General features: G+C 36.0%; 1 protein-coding gene across 1 annotated transcript in view; it reads right to left on the bottom strand.

The window, feature by feature from the left end:
• The window catches only part of LOC126094626 (FAM172 family protein homolog CG10038), a 272,864-nt gene extending 259,091 nt beyond the window's left edge, over positions 1–13,773 (bottom strand). Inside the window, exons 1-2 of the mRNA XM_049909109.1 lie at positions 13,586–13,773; positions 12,677–12,792 (exon numbers count right to left, since the gene is read on the bottom strand). Coding sequence (XP_049765066.1) covers positions 12,677–12,792; positions 13,586–13,751 — 282 coding nt within the window. The 5' untranslated portion in view covers positions 13,752–13,773. The remainder of the gene's footprint in view (positions 1–12,676; positions 12,793–13,585) is intronic.
• Positions 13,774–20,949: the final 7,176 nt, after the last annotated feature.

Raw genomic sequence — 20,949 nt, forward strand, 5'->3', positions numbered from 1 at the left:
CTATGGGACTGGCGAAAAACCCTTGTGATTCAAGAAGAATACAATACTTATAATATCAAAGAAGGCACCTGCTAACAAGTGTCAGTATTACTGAACCATCAGGTTCATAAATCATGATTAGAAAGCACAAATACAAATTAGGCACAAAAAATGGAATGACTAGTAGTAAGCAAGATGGGGGAAGATCAGTTTTTGGTTCTGGAGAAATGCGATGTTATGACTTATTTCGGAACACAGACTGAAAGATAGCAAGCCAACAGTTACAACATTTGTATATTTTAAAAAGGAAAAGAAAACTTTCAATGTTGAGTTGATAACACACTCTGGAACTCTAAAGGTCGCAGGGATAAAATACAAGGAGTGAAATATTATTTACACCTTGTACAGAAACCAGATTGCAGTTACAACAGTGAAAGGACATGAAGGAGAAGCAGATTTAAAGAGCAGTGTGTCAGTTTCATGTAGGCAATGGGTGATACCTTCATGTGTGCCCAGCAGTGAAATTGCTTGTTGCAAACATTTGGTTACTTTTTTAACAACTATGACACAATTTCCAAGGGTGTAGTCAGGCTGGAATCCAGCAGTGTGGTTACGATGGAATCCAGCAGCACAGATTAAATTTATAATCTTCATTGTCATAAATATTTTACTATTTTTTCCCACTACATCACAAATTATGGGGTTGTGGTTAGGTTGGGATGTTTGCTAGTCTGGTTGGGAGTTGGCAACACCAACAAATGTGAAAGGTAAAAACCTGGTTGTGGTGACCGACTGATCGGTAGCTTAGCCCAACATTTAGTTTAGATTGAAATACGACAGTTTTACCCATGAAAAATAAATTATCATCATTGTTGTCATATATATTTATTTCTTCCAAATATGTTGTGAATTTCAAGGTTGTGGTTAGCTTGGGACATGATAGCACAGCTTAAATTAAATTAATAATCTTGATTTTCAAAAAAATTTGCCTGTTTCTTCCAATGTGTTACAATTTTGCAGGTTGAGAATACATTGACATGAGAATGTGACAAGATTCCTTTGAAATACATCATCTGTCCACCGCATAGACTCAGCCCCTGACACAAACTCTTTCCTTTCCATCATACCTCACGGCAAGGCTATCCTCAAGTCATTCAATCTGTTCGTTGACCTAGCATTAAAGGAAACCGAAGAGAGATTTTGGATAAAAGAGAAATTTTGAATTAAAGTTCATTGAGAAGAAATAAAAACTTTGATGTCTCCTAATGCTGTTGTAATTCTGCCAGAAACAGCAAGGACTTGGAAGTGCAATTCAGTAGCTTAACTAGTGTCTTGAAACAATAAGATGAATATCAGAAAAAGTAAAACAAGGTTAATGAAACTTAGTAGAATTAATTCAGGTGATGTGAGGGAATTCGGTTAGGAAATCAGACACTAGAAGTTGTAGATGAGTTTTGATATTTGGACAGCAAAACAACTGATGATGGCTGAAGTAGAGGGGGATATAAAATGAAGACTGGCAATATGAAGAAAAGCACTTCTTAAAAAACTTGTCAGCATCATATATAAACTGCATTTCTTTGCATGTGAAACTCTCATTCACACAGTCAGATGGATCTCCTTGGGATATGCTGAGCCTTTCTGTGCAATGGCTTGTACAACAAATGGTGTGGTACCTATAAAGAAAACAACCTTCTCATTTTGAGCTTACCTCATTCAGTCCTAAGGCTAACTACAAGCATATGTAAACTCCTCCCCTCGGATTCACACACACTGTTTTAAAAATCAGGAAGTATGAATGATCAAAAACCACAGCTCATTTTCAGTATAAAATCCCAAGGCATGTCATTTGAGTCTTCCCCCTATGACATCACAAAGCTATAAAAGACAAAACTGCTATAACAACACAAATGAAAATACCAGAACTGCCCAAAATGTTGATTCCATACCCCTAGTCTGTAGCCGTGCCCAGGGGATAGGTTGGGATACTTTTTTTGGTTTCAAATAAAAAATGTATGGTTGCCATAAAACAGTGTATGCCATATTGTTTTACGTCACACACAAGATAAATGTAAACACAGGCCCACTGACTGGCTCTCATGAGTACTTTAAATTCTATCAAAACCACTTTGCAAGTTTTCAAAACAAATGATAATGATAATTATAATTACCTAACGATCAGGAGAAATAATGGAATAATCAAGAAGCAGGAGAAAAAGTGGGAAAGTTGGAGTCTCCTGCCTAAATCGGAAGAGTTGGCAGGTATGCAATAAACTGTCAGTATGCTGCTGACTGCTATTCCCACTTACGCCATCCAAACTTAATGCATTTAAATTAATAAGGTACTGTTACTTTGGAAAAACCTGCCACTTCTCCAGTTTTACAGAATAACTGCTGTTTATCTGTCACTAGACTACAATGTTTAGATTTACTTTTTTATAAAAGCTACTTCTCAAAGAAAATATTTGTAATACAGTACTACTTGCCATACAGCTTTATAACAAATATTGTTACATTCCATGCAGCTAAGAGAACTTTACTGTCTCTGGATCTAGATATTCAGACAGGTTTGCAAATTTGTAGAAAGAGTGGCTATGTTTATTTTATATAACTGTTTATTGCTTGAGCTGCTTCTATTTAAATTGGGCTAGTAGGCACAAAACTGAGCAAAATGGCTCTGAGCACTATGGGACTTAACATCTGAGGTCATCAGTCACAAAACTGAGGACAGCGTCATAACCCATGACATGTTTGAAAAAAAAAAAACAGTGACAAATTTTTTACCATAGATAGTATAAAGGTAATTGATATGCCTCTCAGTCACAGCAATTTAAAATATCCTTGTAGCCTCAAAGCTAACCCTACCTTTGTAATTTCTAACATATTCCTGTAAAGCCAAAGAAATTGTTGTGACGATGAAAAAGATGAAAGTAATTCCTGTTTGTTTTGCAAGCAAAAATTTATGCTCTGCTATTGCAACACAACAAAAACAAATATTGTAATTGATGACAAGTTTGGAAAAAGGAAAGGAACATGCATCACATGATATGTTATTATTGTAATAGATGAATGTTTCACTGCCAAAAAACTGAGTATGTTATTAGGTGCCTATGTAAACACAGGCTATTAATTCATAGTATGTTCAGAAAGGAGGAAAGAAACTCTTGTGATGACGAATATTATACACTTAATTCTCTCATTTACTAGCAGAAATGAATGTAAGCTCATATTTTGTGACATGTTTGAAGAAAAAAATAATGAAATATTTCTTAAGAGCAATATTATAAATGTAATTTAACCTAGTCCTGAAGACCAGCCCATCACAAAAAGCAGAGTTTTTTGCTTTCATACTCATTGGTTCTGCTAACTCACAACCAACTGTTGTCTTTGAACCTAACCAAGACCTCAGGCTAAGCTACAGATCAGCCTGTCACCACGCCAGAGTTTTTTTTCCTTTCATATTCACTAGCTTTATTAACTTGCAACCAAATTGTTGCCTTCCAGCATAACCTAAACTTCGTGCTAAGCTACAAATCAGTCTGTCACAAAAACCAGGGACTTTTGCTATGACACTTGTTGGCTTCGTCAACTAACAACTGAACTGCTGCCTTACAACCGAACCTATACCTCAGGGTAAGCTACAGATCACCCTGCCATCACAGCCACACTGCTGTGTTCTGGGTCATTCTATTTTGAATTTTCCAGGGCAAGTAATCCACCATCCCAGACTTTCATGAAAACTTTGTATAGTTCCTTATACTTATTACATATGGACTTCTGAAAATTCTTTTTGGTCTCAGACTAAAACTTTTCTTTTATGTTGAATTTTCAATATAGTGATGTTATCATAGTTTAGCTCTGTGAGAATGACCATACAAAGGGGCACTTCCTTCAGAAATACTCACAGTCAGGTGTATATGAAGTTTCTGATTTGGAAAGACAGTTATATTATTAACAAGAATGCATTTATTTAAGGTGGAAAGTTACAAGGAAATATTAATTTACAATATTTTCAAAGGATGTTGAAAAACAGTTATATTACATTTCCCCAACCTGCTGGGAATCTAATTTTAATCTTAAATAATTCCCAAAATAGTATGCTTCCCAAGAAAATAAAAATATTAATGTGTCTTATGTATAATGGACACACAAATTATAAATCAAAAAACTTTTTACTGTGATGAAAAATGAATCATTCCTAGTATGTTCACCCAGGCCTGATGCACACTGTATCGGATTTACACAATTTTTTTTAAACTACTTGTTACTTTTGCTATGGTAATAACCAGTCTAAAATGTCTTCCACTTTCAAGAAGTTCTTATGGTACAGGTATACGCAAATACATATAGCTTAATGAAAATCTTAGATGGAGGGTTACAAATCCTAGACATATTTGATCTGACATGGAATGGCCCTTCCATCTAACCTAGACCTCACAGTAATCAGCCTATCACCACAACCAAAGTTTTTTGCTTTCACATTCTCTGGCTTTGACAATTCACCACCAAACTGTTGCCTTCCAACCTAACCTAGACCTCAAGCTAGGCTACAGATTAGTCTGTTGCTGAAAGAATGTTTTGGTTCGGTTTCAGACTTGCTGCCTTTGTTAACTCGCAAGCACCCTTTCACATCCAAACTTAACAACAACCCAGCAGGTACCAATGTCAATTACGAAAAATAGTCCAATATTTGTGGCATGCAGTAATATTAATATAACCGCTGGTCATACTAGGAATGATAGGTACCAGTGAGAAGAAAGCAAAAATGAAACTGCAACAATTTCTATTCATTTGGATTGTAAACTAATGCAGCAGCCTGCAAAATACATGAAATCATGTCTGGCTCTTGTTGATTGTGCTTCCTCTACACACACTCAAAGAGGTAGCTGTGAAAGAAATTCTTGCATGGCCTTGTGTGATGGAGGGGCCATTTAATAGCAGCCCATGTGCCATCTATAGTATTTGTATGGGTACCCGTCTCGGGATCTTTGAAGTTCAATTTACGATTCATTTTAATGTGTTGGAAACCTTCATTTTTCAAATGCTTGTATGTCAAGAAACAATTTGAAATAATAGTTGTCCCCGATAAAGTATTCTCTGTAATAAGTTTTAAAAGAACTGCTTTTGAGCTCCTCAGCACAACACAAAAAGAATACTTCTACATCTCTTGCTGGACAGTACCAAACACCCATCATCATCATCATCATCATCATCATCATCATCATCATCATCATCATCATTCATGACAGCGGCTGGATTAGACTCTGTAAGGGCATTGGTAACCGTGTGGCTGAGTGACCCACAAACCAGTCATCATCATCATCATCATCTAAAATGACATTTGTTGATGTCAAGGCTGTGTCCTTTGCCACCAAGTTTGTCAATGGTAGGCAAGTTCCATTCAAACTTTTGTACAAAATTGCGGCCAGTCCACCACATTTTACTTCACCCAATCTAGTTCTCAAGAAATAAATTTAGATTTGTGTTTGTACATCCATAAGTATGTAAACTGCAAAATGGTGCAAATTTTTAACTTGCTCCCAAAAGTGGCTGTTTTTGCTACATTTCCATACACTCTATCAACACAAACCTTAGACTCTTTAAGAGCTATTTCACTGTCACACTTTAATATATTTCTGTGCGTCTGCAATTAATCTGTGACACATACACCAACAGATGATGTCACCGTGCAGAACTAAATCAGCCACTACACTGTACACCATTTGCTGCCACAATCACAAAATCTCTCTCTATACACCCACTAACGCACCGAAAAACACCATAAGTATATTCACTCAGTTTCACAAATTTTGGAACTCAAACTGTGATTTGAATGAGACACCTGCAGTTCATTTCTGCTTGTATACAAAATGTACCAGTAAGTGAGGTTTCCTCAATCTACTTTGTGCAGTGGTTTTAAAATGATTTCCAGGCATGCAGTATATATCACACCAATTTTACATTCGTTGCACGCCATTTACATAGTGTAATTGGTCCAGCTTACCAGCCCATTGCTCCACTGCAAAAATGTTAGAGGTTATATGGCACTGTTTTCTCTATCAGTATGCAATATTCTGCAATCATCTCTGACCTCCCTATGGAGAAATATCAGAGTCAATTAATTTTGAGCACTTCCATTAATAAATGCCATACAGAACAATGTTTCACAGGAATTACTTATTGACACACAGGACCTACTCGATGCACCAACAACATAGCCATTATACGGCCGATATCCATATTCCATATTCCTAATCTAGCAATTATGGAAACTAACAACAGAGTAACAATGGATGTACTATAGTTTATATATTGTCACTAGCAAAGAGTCACTATCTGAATGATGATGATGAGGCCCCATTCTCCGGGGAGCATAGGGGGACGATGCAGGAGACCCACACCAAAGACTACCGTAGGCAAGGTCCTAGTGGAGGTGGTTTGCCATTGCCTTATCCGCCATCTGAATAGCAGTAAGTAAATCAATAACCAAGAATAAAAATGGGCTGCAATATTGGAAGCACCTCATACCACCACAAAAAGTAAAATTTAATCTATTCCATGATAAATTCATATCAGTATTTGAAAATAGTTTGCGCATAACCTAATCAGAAGGGACATTAAACAGCCATATAAAAACCATGGATGACTAAGGGGATTAAAGTATCTTGTGAAAGGAAAAGGGAAATGTGTCTTTTGGCAAGAACAAGTAGAGACCCTGCAGCAGTTGCACACTACAAAAACTACTCAAAATTACTAAGAAAGGTTATTTAAAAAATCAGAAATCAGTATATCTGACAACAGAGTTAAGACAATATGGAATATATTGAAGCAAGAGACAGGACAGCCAACCACAGCAGAGGATAACATTACTATTGAATCGAATGGAAGGGTTATAAATGACAAATCACAGGTGGCAAATGTATTTAATAATCATTTCTTAAACACAGTAGAAAGCATAGGGACCAACAGTTCAAGAGAAAGATCGTAGCAATATGTTGAAGAAGTAGCTCTCATAAAATTACATCATATGAGTGTACCACCAACTTCTACTTCTGAAATTAAGAGGGTCATACATTCTTTCAAGAATAAAAGCTCTTCTGGTTTTGATGGGATTTCCAATAGAGTGCTAAAGATTTGTCTCCCTATAATAAGTCTGGTATTGTCCGAAATATGTAATGCATCACTAACTCAAGGAATTTTTCCAGAAAGACTAAAATATGCCATTGTTAAACCCCTCTTTAAGAAAAGTGATAAGAGAGATGTCAGTAACTACCAACCTACTTTATTGCTGACATCATTTTCCACAATTTTTAAGAAGGTGATGTATTCTAGAATAGTATCTCACCTTTGCAACAATAATAACTTCAGCAAATCACAGTTTGGGTTTCAGAAGGACTGCTCTACTGAGAATGCCATTTACATGTTCACACACCAGATTTTACAACCCTTAAATAACAAAATAGCACTGGTAGGTATTTTCTGTGACCTATCCAAGGCATTTGATTTTTTGAATCATAGTATACAACTAGATAAATTTAATTTTTATGGGATTGATGGTATAGCCAACCAATGGATCATTTCATATCTAACCAAAAGAATGGAGAAAGTTATACTTAATAGTAATCCGACCAACAGAACACAGGGGAGAAATCACATATGGTGTTCCCCAAGACTCTGTCTTAGGTCCACTACCATTTCTCACATATGTAAATGATCTACCGTCTAATGTACAACAAGCAGAATTAGTTCTTTTTGCAGATGACACCAGTATTGTAATCACTCCCAGTATACATACAGAAATGGAAGAAATGGTGAACAAAGTTCTCAAAAGTATCATTGACTGGTTTTCTGCGAATGGTCTCACCCTGAATTTCACAGACACATCATATTCAGTTCTGCGCCTCTAGGGGTACTGCACCAATGATAAGTCTAACACATGGTGATGAAATAATACATATGGTAGAAACTTCAGAAGTCCATATGGCATGATCCATATCACTTCAGGCAGGGGGGGGGGGGGGGTGTTTACCATTATAGTCTTGGATGTTATTAAATTTAGCATATGTTAAAATTCCGCAGTAAGAAAGAAACACTTTTTTTTTTTTTTTTTTGTTTACTCCAAAAAAAATTCCTGCCCTGAGATACATGCCTTCAAAGATGACACTGCAAACACCATTTTGAAGATGTGAATTCGGAATTTTTTTAAAATGCTATATCTCTGTAACAGTTCTAGATTTTTGTTAGAGTTTTTTTGTTTTTTTTTTTTTACTTGACAGATAACTGCTTTATGATTACAGTGGTATTCTCCATTTAGACATATCTGTCAAAGTTCTTTTACTGTCACCTTTTGATATTTTTTTTACAATTTTTTTTTCAAAAATGCCAATCCAGAAAAGTTAGATTCTTTTCTGTTGATTAGTACCATGTAATACTACATTCTCTGGAAAGGAGAGCTTCCACTTTTAAGTTGGACAGGTTTTATTTTTAAAAATCATTTTTTAAATTTTCACTTTTAATGTGTCTTCAATGAAGCTGTTTCTAAATAATTTCTTTGTTATAATGTTTATTTCTATTGTCTTTGTTGCAGATATTTCTTATCACTTTCTTTGTTGCAGTTATTTCTTACACTTTGTTGTAGTTTCTTGTCAGTTTCTTTGTCGTGGTTGTTCAGTGCTAACTTGTTTACTGAAGAGGCTTCTAAGAAATCTGAGAACATTAAGTGAGTTACGTGTTTTCGTGAGGAATTTGCCAGTCGACACAGTTACAGCATGTTGTGTGAAAAGGACTGTTTGAAATTTCTTGTGACTGGGGCCAGGGAAAGTGAAGTGTGCTGACTATTTGCTTATCCATCAAAGAGTGATATATAAGACAAACAAAAAAACAGTCTTTGTTCAGGTTGGGAATAAGTGTTCTCATCTGAAGACTCTGTTTCAAAGCAAAGATGTTTCCAGTGATGACTTTTTGTGTTCTAAATGTTTTGACACAATAATGACAATGATAGTATATGAACAAGGTGAAGCCTCCCATAGAGCAGATAATGCATCAATAGAGGTAGAATTAAACACCCTGAATCAGTCAACTACAGAGGTAGGTGTTAGTCCTGTTAAGAAACCGTGGTCAGTGAAGTCGAGACATAAGCTCTATGAATAAAGAAAGCGCAGAGAAATTATTAAAGCTATGGATGAATACACTACAGCAAAACTGACTACAGTCTTCAAAGTAGAAATTTCATCTTCAGAAAGAAAATGAACCCAAGCACTCTTTCCAGGAATTTTTCACAAATATCAATTCAGCTATTGAATAGTGAGCATCCTACAGTGAAAAGGTGCAAGTTTTAACTATTATTCCAGAGACATTTTCAAAGAAAACAATTTTGAACCACATTCCATCAGTATCAATGCACATGGTAGACAAATCAAGAAATTTGAGGTCTGCAAAAGAACTCTTTGGAAGACCAGATCCCTATTATGGTCATCTGTAGAAGCAGCTCAAGTTCAAATAGTGCAGTCATTTTATCTGGAACATAAATGGGACTGTTCTCGCCAGAGCACCAACAAAAAAGACACTATGACTGTAACAGCTGAAGGTCAAAAAGTTGTGAAAGTGATGAGGTACATGACTCACATTATGACAAAAAATTTACAAGAGCAACTATAAAACTTCACGTATTGGAATATCAAAATTTTATGCACTATGACCTAAGTGGTTAGTTCCACACCCACCCAGAGATGTCTTTTTATGTGTGTACTGCATGAATTTTGAACTTTGTGTGGTACCTTTGAAGAACTTACTGGAGCATGTGACATATGACACCTTGGTTGGGCATGTGAAGTCATTAGTAGTCTGTGACATAAAGCGAGAGACTTGTTTGTTTCAAGAATGTGGACTCTGCAGAAATTACATAAATTACATGAGAGGAAAATAAACAAATTACGAAAAATGTTGCTTTTGACAGTTTCATTGATTAACTTGGTAAATGGGTCAGTGAAAGCAGTAACACATCAGCATCTGAAGAAATTGCAACAACAACACATTGCAGAAGTGGAAGAGTGTGTACAGGTTGAAGAACTGTGTTTAGTGCTTCACTGTGATTTTGCTGAGAACTGGTCAGTAATTCTTCCACAAGAAGCACAAGGGTATCATTGGAGAAATGACCAGGTTTCAATTTTTACAGGAGTGACATATTTTCAAAACAAGACCACAAGTGTTATAGTTAAAAGTGATGACACAGGAAATGACCCGGCACGCTTTGCTAGCAATGCGCAAAATTCTTCAACTGCAAACAGGGGCAGAGAAGATCATCATCATTTCTGATGGTGCTCCTACTCATTTTAAAAATCGTTACCAGCTGTTTGAATTGAGTAAGACACTTGTGCCAACTGACTGGGTATACAGTGCTACTGGTCAGGGGAGGGGGCCTTATGATGGTGTAGGCATGTTGAGTATTTTACAGGAATTGAGAAATCTTGCACATCCACAACCTTCGCTATTTTGCCCAAGGAGGAAATCGAAGAATTCTGTGAGCAGATAAAAGAAGAATGGTCCAAACAAACTACTTCTGTGAAAGGAATTCAGAAGACACATTTTTGGACTCAAAGTAATGGGCAAACTCGTACTGCACACACTTTAAAGAGCAAGAAAAAATAAATTTTGCTCATTTGGCCAACACCCCAGAAAAAGCAGGGTAATATTCAGATTCACAACCTGACAAGGGAAATGTTTGTGGCATGTGTGTATGACTGTGACTGTTGGATTGCAGAGATTATAGACACCAGTTATGAGTTAAACAAAATTGTAGTGAACTTTATGCTACCTCATGGACTAGCTGCTGGATATAGGTTTAGAGCTGAAGGGCAGCAACAATGCCATTAGTTCTCACTTCCTCTTTACAATGTTTTGGAGACTGTAAGTGCTCCAATTCCTATTGGTTCAACAGAAAGGTGTCACTATACCAAAGGAAGATACTGAACCAGTGGTACACATTTTTAGTTCATTGACTCGCTAATTTCAGTACAAAAAAGAGTGCACAGAAGTTGTATGAACTGAAAACTTTAAGTCTTTGGACCTTTCACACACATTTTGGAACCATTTAAAATGCTTAAAAAATGAATTTCTTACTCATCTTTCAAAAATAAATCATGTTAAATAAGGCTACGTTTTGATTTTTATGAACCTGTTATGTGTTAATGTGGTAATAAAACAAGTTTTATGTATGGCAAAAATTTCAATTGTTTTAAAACCTGTTCAACCTAAAAGTGGAATCTCTTCTTTTCAGGGAATGTATAACTATATGGTACTAATCAACAGAAAAAAAACAAGATTTTATGAATTGTCATTTTTGAAAATAAAGTAAAATAAAAATATCAATAAATTATAAAAAATGTTCAATATGCTACAGTAAAAGAACTTTGACAGGTAAGTCCAATTGGAGGGTTTCTTTGTAATCATAAAGCAATTATCTTTCAAATAAAAAAAATAAATAAAAAATAAATTAAATAAAATATCTACAACTGTTCCAGAGATACAGCATTTTAAATTTTTTTTCCAAAATTCACATCTTCAAAATGGTATGCACAGTGTCATCTTTGGAGGGCTGTATCTCTGTGCAGAACTTTTTTTTGGGGAAAACAAAAAATTGTGTGTTCCTTACTTAGTCCTTCATTTTAACAAATGCTAAATTCAATAACATCCAAGACTATAAAGGTAAGATTTTTTCCTAGTCTGCCTGAATTGATGAGAATTGAAATGGAAAGAAAAGCAGTTTGGAACTCCTAAAAATATGCAGTTCAGCTACATTTGTACTTAGAATTATAGCAAATTCTGGGGAGAGAGAAATCAGTAAGTTGACGTATTTTGCTTATTTCATTCAGTAATGTCTTATGGAATAATGTTCTGGGGAACTCATCTTTAAGAAAGAAAGTCTTCAATGTCCAAAAATGTGGTGTAAGAATAATATGAGGCGTTCATGCATGATCATCTCATAGACATCTGTTTATGGAGTTGGGCATTCTGACTACTGCTTCACAGTATATTTATTCCGCCATGATGTTTGTTGTAAATAATTCACTACAGTTCATAAGGATCAACAAGTTACATACTAACAATACTAGAAAAAAATGGAATTCATTACTCAACATTAAGGTTGTCTTCAGCACAGAAAGCAGGTGCACATTGCTGCAACAAAAATTTTTGACAACTTACCCAGTGACATAAAATGTCAGACAGCAACATACAATTTGAAAATAAACTGAAAAAGTTTCTACTTGATAACTCCTTCTCTTCCGTAGAAGAATTTCTATGTTTGTAATGTGCAAAAGGTGGTGGTTAGGAACTGCTAACTCAATCTGTATAGCCTACCTTCTTTTCATTTTGGGGAGGGGGAATTATATCACGATGTCCAGAGTACAAATACAAATTAATTTTCAATATGAATGTAGAATGACTTGGTCCACATCATGATGATTTTATGTGCAGAATGATCCATGGAACATGAAAGTAACTAACTAACTAAAGGACAAATAATGCATCCATAACAACAACTCCAACATCTTCATGGCATTAAAAGCACAAGGTAACACCATCAGATTTCCTTTCAAACAGCTACATAATTGTGTTTACACTTTTATTCACCAAGTGCTGAGTTTTTTTTAAAAACCAGCGTTTTAAGCATTAGGCCTAAATAAATATTAAATCATACCTCTCCCAAAGCTTCATAGTGCCTCTGACTAAAAGAATGGTCCTCACTCACACTAAACTGAAATGGTTCGTCGCCTGGTTGTCCGGTGCTGCTGCATATTTTACGAAGTTTGCCCTCTGCAAAATTATGAACAATGAACAATAGGTATCAACATGCAGCAATAACAATTGAAGAATTCATACGCCTGGTGGTATGAATGAGTTAGTAACCAAACATACGCAATTAAAATGTTGCAATTACATGAAATTTGCCTTTAGACTCGGGTTCAGTTTAATTTCTTGGCTAAAAAAAAAAAAAAAAATGGAAGAGCATTCTACAACACGTAGAATATCATCATGTACGCACATGCCGGTTTGCTACCCACCAGTACGCAATACTTCGTACATAATTGCTTACAACTTGATGAGGTAAAACAATTATCTTGCACAGAAACACTGCGACTCACATGTTACAGGTTAAGCTGTACATGATATTTACATTGGATTCGCAAAACTGTCACAAATAACAAAGAACGCTTTACCTGAATTGCATAAGAACTTTGAATCATTTAATTAGCTGAATTTGACACAGACACAATACAGCACACCATCCAGTTATTTTGTTACATGGACCTTCGGTAATCGTAAGATGAAACTTGAAACTTCCTGGCAGATTAAAACTGTGTGCGGACCGAGACTTGAACATCGTAAGATGCACAAATATTGTGCCCTCCGTTTTAATTACAAATAGTTCACTTTAAATACCTTAGTATTATTAATGACTGCGTTGATTCAAACACACTGATCTCACTTCTTCTGATATTACTTTAGGTATGTTGATACAGAAACATTTTCAGCACATTCACTATATACATAATAAATCAAGCAATACATTACGAACATGCCACACGAACATGACAGGCATCAGCACCTTTATTAAATGCGTAGCCAAATCCTTCCAGGGTTCGTGGAAACTTTTCACCATTAGATGTCATTGTAAAAGTAGTCATCTGCAACAGAAAAAGTTTGAAGCACGCTCCCACAAGATGTATGTAAACAAAACTGACAGATGTTCCTATATGGAATATCTTTGCCATCGGTTCTCCAAACAGCTATTGCGTATGTCGCGCGGTAGTTCCCCTACGATTGCTCACAGATGCGACGATTACGTATTTCTTCCCATTGAAACTAGGAACTGATGCAATAAGCACCACAAGCGTATACGTCTCATGAGTATGCGAGGATTCAGTTTCTCCTTACTGAGATATTTGAAATCTAACGTAAAAGCTCTTAATCATTCAAGAACTGCAATATTAGTAATTTTTTATGTCTCAAATGTCCGTTATAGACGTGCCGAAAGCAGAAGACAGTGTATTAATTTCTAGCGTAAATTTAGACGTCACTCCTTAAAGTGTCTATTTTAGATACCCATCTCCCATGTGGTAATACATGCAATATGCTCACATGCTAAGACGTACTTTATCGTATACGTCACAATAATAATAAAATAAAATAAATGTGGCCAACACAGTTTTATGTAAGACCGATTTTTTCATAGGACACGAACTTCTTAGTAACCAAGTGAGCTTCATACTACGCAAATACGGAGCTCTGGTCTGTCAATATAGAACTGTAACGCGTTTCCAGATCCCTGTCTTCTGCATTATCTGTTATATTGCAGTTAGGCAAAACATTTCGATCGATGTGTATGTGATTAAGGATTATTAACTCATTTCAGATTATAAACCTTATGTCAAGGACTATAACAATGGCTGCAGCAGGGATGATCAGATCAGTACGAATTGCAATACTTCGTAAGAAGACCCAGTGACCAAAATAATCACGCAAGCTAAGACTTTTGTAATCTCTCCCGTGACTTTGATCCTGCAAATGGTAACAGAAAATTTAGTGTTCCAGAAATATTTCGTGTACTTCGTATCTTTACAGTGTATATCCTACAGGAAATTGACAAGCATTTGCAACATTTTTCCGAAATCCGTTGTCTGTCTCCTTGTACATGTATCTGAATTATCAAAATAGACCACATGCAGCACCTATAATTGCAGCTAGTTTTCATAAAAACTCGGAAACTAATGCTCTGACGAAGGAAATATATTGTCCATTTGCAGAATGTGTCTCTTGACATTCACTTGCAAAGTTCTAATATCAGTTTATGCTTAATAAGTACTTGCTTCGTTCATACTAATATTTATTAATGGTGGGATATCTGAGCAAACGATTCCAACTATGCCAATGAGGCGTGTGGAGCTTATTATTATCTCAGTTCATTGGCTTTCGGGTCGTGTCCACTCAACCAGTGCAAAAAAGGACAGACGATACGACAATGGGTTGGGTTGTCTGGGGAAGGAGACCAGACAGCGAGGTCATCGGTCTCATCAGATTAGGGAAGGATGGGGAAGGAAGTCGGCCGTGCCCTTTCAAAGGAACCATCGCGGCATTTACCTGGAGTTATTTAGGGAAATCACGGAAAACCTAAATCAGGATGGCCGGACGCGGGATTGAACCGTCGTCCTTCCGAATACGAGTCCATATGACAGTGCCTCAGAGACGATTTACTTGTCAGGATACGAACGTGAGCGTTAACACAACACCTAGTCTCTGAGTGAAGAAAATCTCCGAAACGGCTGGTAATCGCACCCAGGCAGCTTTGGTTAGCATATTTGTTGTTTGCTACTCTTCTTTTTATGAATGATGCGTATTTTAAAGGTTTGGCCGCCATATTGTAATTGGGCAAAATGCAAAGTAAGAGTATCATTTTATTTATTTATTTATTCACCCATAGACAAATTTCTTTGTATAGATGTTTTCATTACTCTCTCTCTCTCTCTTTCTCTCTCTCTCTCTCTCTCTCTCTCTCTCTCTCTATATATATATATATATATATATATATATATATATATATATAGAGAGAGAGAGAGAGAGAGAGAGACATTTATATACATTTGTAGCTGAATTACATATGGCAGAAAGAGCATGCTTCAAACGAGCAAAATGATTCTTAAGATTCCTTTCATAGCACACCTTAGTTCTGGATTGCATGTAGTAAATTAGAAACTATAATGTATAGTCATGTATTGTGTTACTTAAAACATACTACATCCTCTTTGTCTACTTTGATTCTTTGGTAAAATACAGTGCTTTGGGTCTTTGCTCTGTTGTTTCTACTTAGGTACAAGCAATCACCGTATCTGGTCTGATGATTATGTATCGAGCTGTTTGTTGCCTATTGCTCAATGGTTTTTGTGTAAAAACTGCAGTTTGAAGTATGTATTCTCTTGGAACTGTCATAATACCCCATTTTTTGAATAACTAAATGTAGTGGGCCCTTTCATGACTTCCTCATTATTCTGACGGTTTGTTTTTGCAGTTTAACACATTTCCACATTCGGAGCATTTATACCCCAGAATATTATGCCAGAACTGATGACAGAATGTATGCGTGGATAGTATACTGCTTTGCCCTTCGACCACATATATTTATCATACATCACAGATACACAATATTTATTATCGAAGGTGTCATGCTGTAACCATGGAAGCAGGTAAACACAAAAAGGAGCAATCCACAAACTTTTCTCAATGTGAGAAATTGTGCTGGGCCAGTATAAAGATGTAATTTAGTGCAAAGATATGGATAAAGTCACTGCAGCCAACAAGGTAAAGGCATGGACGGTAGTTGTTGTTGACTTTAATTCTCATAACGTTGGAATAGATCGTGACTGAAAGAGTACGAAAACGTGTTATGAAAATGTTAAGAAAAGGACAAAGAAAGAATTTGCACATGAAAAGCTATAATTTCAAGGTGTACTTTTTAATAATTAGATTTCATTTTTTATGTATGTGATATGTGAATTGGAGCAAAAACAGTGTCAAAATTTTTCAAGGTACAGTATATGCAAAAAACTGGAAGCAATGGTTTGGTTAAGTCTACTGCTATCAAAAGTGGACAAAAACTAATTGCAGCCCTGAAGCCACAATTTTTTCCTATTTCCAATGTCTACAATGACGATGCAGATTTTCACCCTGAAGGTATGTGCAGTGGTTTGTAAACATTTTAATGCGATCCCAGGTAACACAGACTGTAGTTCATTCACAACATTAGTAAATGAGGAAAGAGCTGTAACATCAAACAAAAATATTGCTCTTGTTGATGACAATGAAAACGAAGATGCAGGAACGAATGTATACATTGAGTTGGTAATAAGAGTAATGCACTAAAATAGTGTAATAACTTTAGTGTTAGAGCACAACATCACGCAATTTTCACTGAAAATAACCTCTAACAACAGGTAGATGACCAACACGCAAGCCAGAATTCTGTAATTCTGTAATGTTCTCCATAAGTAATGCCAGTTATACAAGAGAAGATTAGAATGCCTCGAGTGTGAATATAAAATCAAAGTACACTGCTTACCTGCAGAACATGAAATAAGAATGGAAATCCTCAGAATAGATAAAGAAATTAAATAATTGGAACTTGAAGAAATGAAAAGACAATCAGACCTTTAATCTGGCACATTGTAAATTTCTTCCAATCTTGTACCTTTTTGTATAAATATCCTGTTAATAAATTTCGCACTCATTGCGTTATGACTCCTATTTCCTTGGTTTTCTGTTGGTATGTAGCCTATTGGAATTTCTTCATGGACAGATTTTCATCCCAAAGTTATATGAGGTGTTTTGTATTCATTTAAATACGCTCTGATTAATGTTTCGAGACAAACTTGTTGTGTAAAACGTAGTTTATAATATAATTCGTCATATTCTTGTTCTGATACAGAACTCAATAAGCTGGAGACAGAGAAGCAACTAGAACTAAAAGAAGGAAAATATAATCTGGCTTTGAAACTTACACTTTGTACATTTATTCCAGTGTTTTAACTTCTTACATAAATACATTATTAATAAATGCTGTCCTCACTGCAATAAAACCTCTGTTGGCTTCATATTTCTGCATTCACTCTTCTCCCAGTAAATACATTGTCTTCAGATTCATGCTCCTCCTCTCATGGATTGACAGCCACATTGTGCAAGACAAATACTGCAACTATTATAACCGCTGCACGATTTACTTTCACTCTGAGTCCTAAACTCGGACAGGGAAATCGTCTTTTTACTACGCCAAACATTCTTTCAACTACTGATCTGATTTTCTTGTGGGCACGAAACTAGATTCGTTCAGCCGCCATTTCATCACGAAGTACCGGCGTCAACAAATACCTGCAACACTGATAACCACTGTCTTCCAGAAGTGTGACTTCCAGAATTTCTCCTGTTTTTAACTAAGCATGTACGCGTGAGTTTCCGAAAATATTGCTGTCATGGACATTTCCTGGCCATCTAGCCACGATATTTAAACATCACATCTTAGCGTCTGTACATTTATAGAAAATCGCCTGTGATGATTTCTAAACATGTCAGCACTGTCGCGATTAGGTGATTTGATGGGGTTGTGAGTGCAGTCGATAGCGCCTAAAACGCAGGAAAATGCGCTGTTTGGTAAAAATCACGCTGTGTGTTCCTAACGTCATGTTCATCCACTGGCATTTTGATAAATTCATTTTTCAATACCTTATGGACAGTTCTGTAAGCTGTTGTAATATCAACTTTAAATAGATCACCAAACACTATTTGAAAGATTCCTGTGGCAACATGCACATTGCAGTCAGAGGTTTCATCAGATAGTCTCTGAGCCTTAGCTCCAACTGCTCGACAGTACTTTTCTGCAAACGAAACCTCAGCTTAGATGACTTTTTATTTAATTCCAAGAATGGACGCATCCTTTCACGGAACATACCGGGAGCTCTCTGGATCTCGTCGTCGTCGCCCTCTGTGGACACATCTGTATGCTCAGATATCTGTAAAGTAAACGAAAGGAAACAATGTATTTCACATCGTGTAGGGCTGCTGCCCACAGAATTTTGTCCACAAGTGGTCCAGAACTCTCGGAAAACGGAGAATATAGTATGGTTTCAATGGTATGGGATGGAGTGGCATGGTAATGTTGTTTAATTATGTTTACAATCAGTTAAGTAGAGGAAGTAGTAGCAACTGGAAAAAAGAATTTCCGAGAATTGACGTAGGTTCGAACATCTAATGCACTGAAGCCAACAACAGAACCTCTGTGCCACCGAAAAGAATAAAACTATGTTACATGGTTAGGTTTTTTTTCCAGAAAACTTGCTTATGTTCTATTTATCCACACATGTGGAATTGTCATAGCAGCTAAAGGACGTGTTCGGCAGTTACAATTCAGTTCAAATTGCATAGTTACTGCTACTTTAGCCAAGAAGAGAACGAATGTAAGAGATGTTGAATCGTAATTGTCTGCTGTAAAAATTCTCATGTTTAAGAGTTCACTGCAAATATTTCGAATATTCCTTTCTTACTCAGTTGCTAAGTGTCTATAAATTGCATTTGAACTAATCACATAAATTACGAGTCGTCTTCCAAGAGGTATTACGAGACTGATCATTATGTACAAGCAGTAGTCGAATATCATCCGACTTCACGCCGATATAATCTGGAGTTAAAGTTTCTACAACACAGATTTCCAGGTTAAGTTTGATCTGAGTTCATTTTCTGCCTCAACCTAACGTCAAATGCTTTATAAAATCGGCCTTAGTTACTTTTTTCTTATTTGTCCAGTGGTGGCCTGCCATACATGCTTTTCCAGTTTTTGCTTCCGATATTTCTGCTGACCTATCTGTAGTTATTTTATTGCTGTCATCAGCGAATAACACAGTTTCTCCTTGTGTGACCTGCAGTGGGAAGTCATTAATGTGGATGAGAAACAATATTGTGCCTGACATGTTCCCTTGAGATACTGCAGTGTTCAGATATTCTTCATCTGAAAGGTGTGTTACCATATAACATGAGCCGTTTGAAATTTGGGATATATCTACCCTTTGCACTCTGTCTGCTAGGTAAGACCTAAACCATTTATTTACCACTTCCCTTATTGCTAGTGCTTCAAGTGTACCTAGATGTATTTCATGATCAATTATGACAAATGCTTCACTGTGGTCTTGGAAAATGCCTGTTATTTGTTCTCCATTACCTAGTGCTTCTAAAACAACTTTTGTGAATTTTGCTGTAGCAGCTTCTATTGCTTTTTGAGACTTGAAAGAAACCGTTCTTTGTATAGAGGCTGCTATTTATTTAAATAATTCAGAAGTCTCATTTTCATAATAATTTCTATTATTTTTGAAAAAGAAGACAATAATGAAACTGGGCTGTAATTCTCTATATTTTCTTGATTACTTTTTTTATGCATGGGAAAAAATAACATGCTGTAGGTAATCAGGGAAGCAACGTGATGAGAATGACTCATTCTTAATGTCCATTAAGGGTGCTTTTATGGTGCTAATGCAGTCTTTCAGTAGACAAATTGTAACGTCATTTAGATCTGTGGACATTTTACTCTTAAATATGTGTACAATCCTACTGATTCTCTCCCTAGTGGTGGGTAGCATCATCATTCTGTAAGGTACATAGCTATTTGTAGCTGTTTGTTGCATTTTTGGAAGATTTTCATGTGGTTTGGTTGCTATATTATTAAAGTAGTTATTTATAAAGTTGGCAAGGTCCTTTTTTCTAATTTTTATATTCATCTGTTTTTGTTTTGTATTACCTGTTTCTTGTTTTACTGTATTCTAAATGGCTTTTCTTTCATTGTTTGTGTTCTCTATGGTCTTGCCATTTAGGATTCTTTTTGCTTCAAGCAGCAGTTTTCTGTATGTCTTTTTGCACCTGAGAAAGAACTATAAGAAGGCTGAGTCACTCTTATTTTCTTTAATAGAAATGAGATACTTCAGGGTTTAAGAGGATTTTCTGATACCTTTTGTTACCAACTTCTTTCTACTTGTTGTCACTGCTGTTGTTGCAGCTGTACAAGCTGACACTGATACCTCTTCTGACAATGTTATTAAAGCTGCTTCATTTGCAACTATTGCTTCTGCAACATCAACATGTAGGAAGGTAGGCTCAACATCAATAGCCAGTTGTTGGTCGCATTCCTGAGTGGAGTCTCTTCTGTCTGAGTGTTCTGTTGTCTCCAGTGGAATTGGAGCGTTTCTTTCACTGTTTATATAAATATTTTTCATTAACACACCAAGTTTTTTATACAAATAGGTTTTGCCTTTTTCGTTTAAGTGAATTTCATATTTCATGTATCACATTCTTTACAAATCGGTTGTATCAAGAAAGAAAAATTTATATGTGCCAAATAACTGCAAAAATGGATGCACATTGTTAAATAATTCAGCAATGGTA

Source organism: Schistocerca cancellata, chromosome 8 (assembly GCF_023864275.1).
Source record: "Schistocerca cancellata isolate TAMUIC-IGC-003103 chromosome 8, iqSchCanc2.1, whole genome shotgun sequence".
NCBI lineage: Eukaryota > Metazoa > Arthropoda > Insecta > Orthoptera > Acrididae > Schistocerca > Schistocerca cancellata.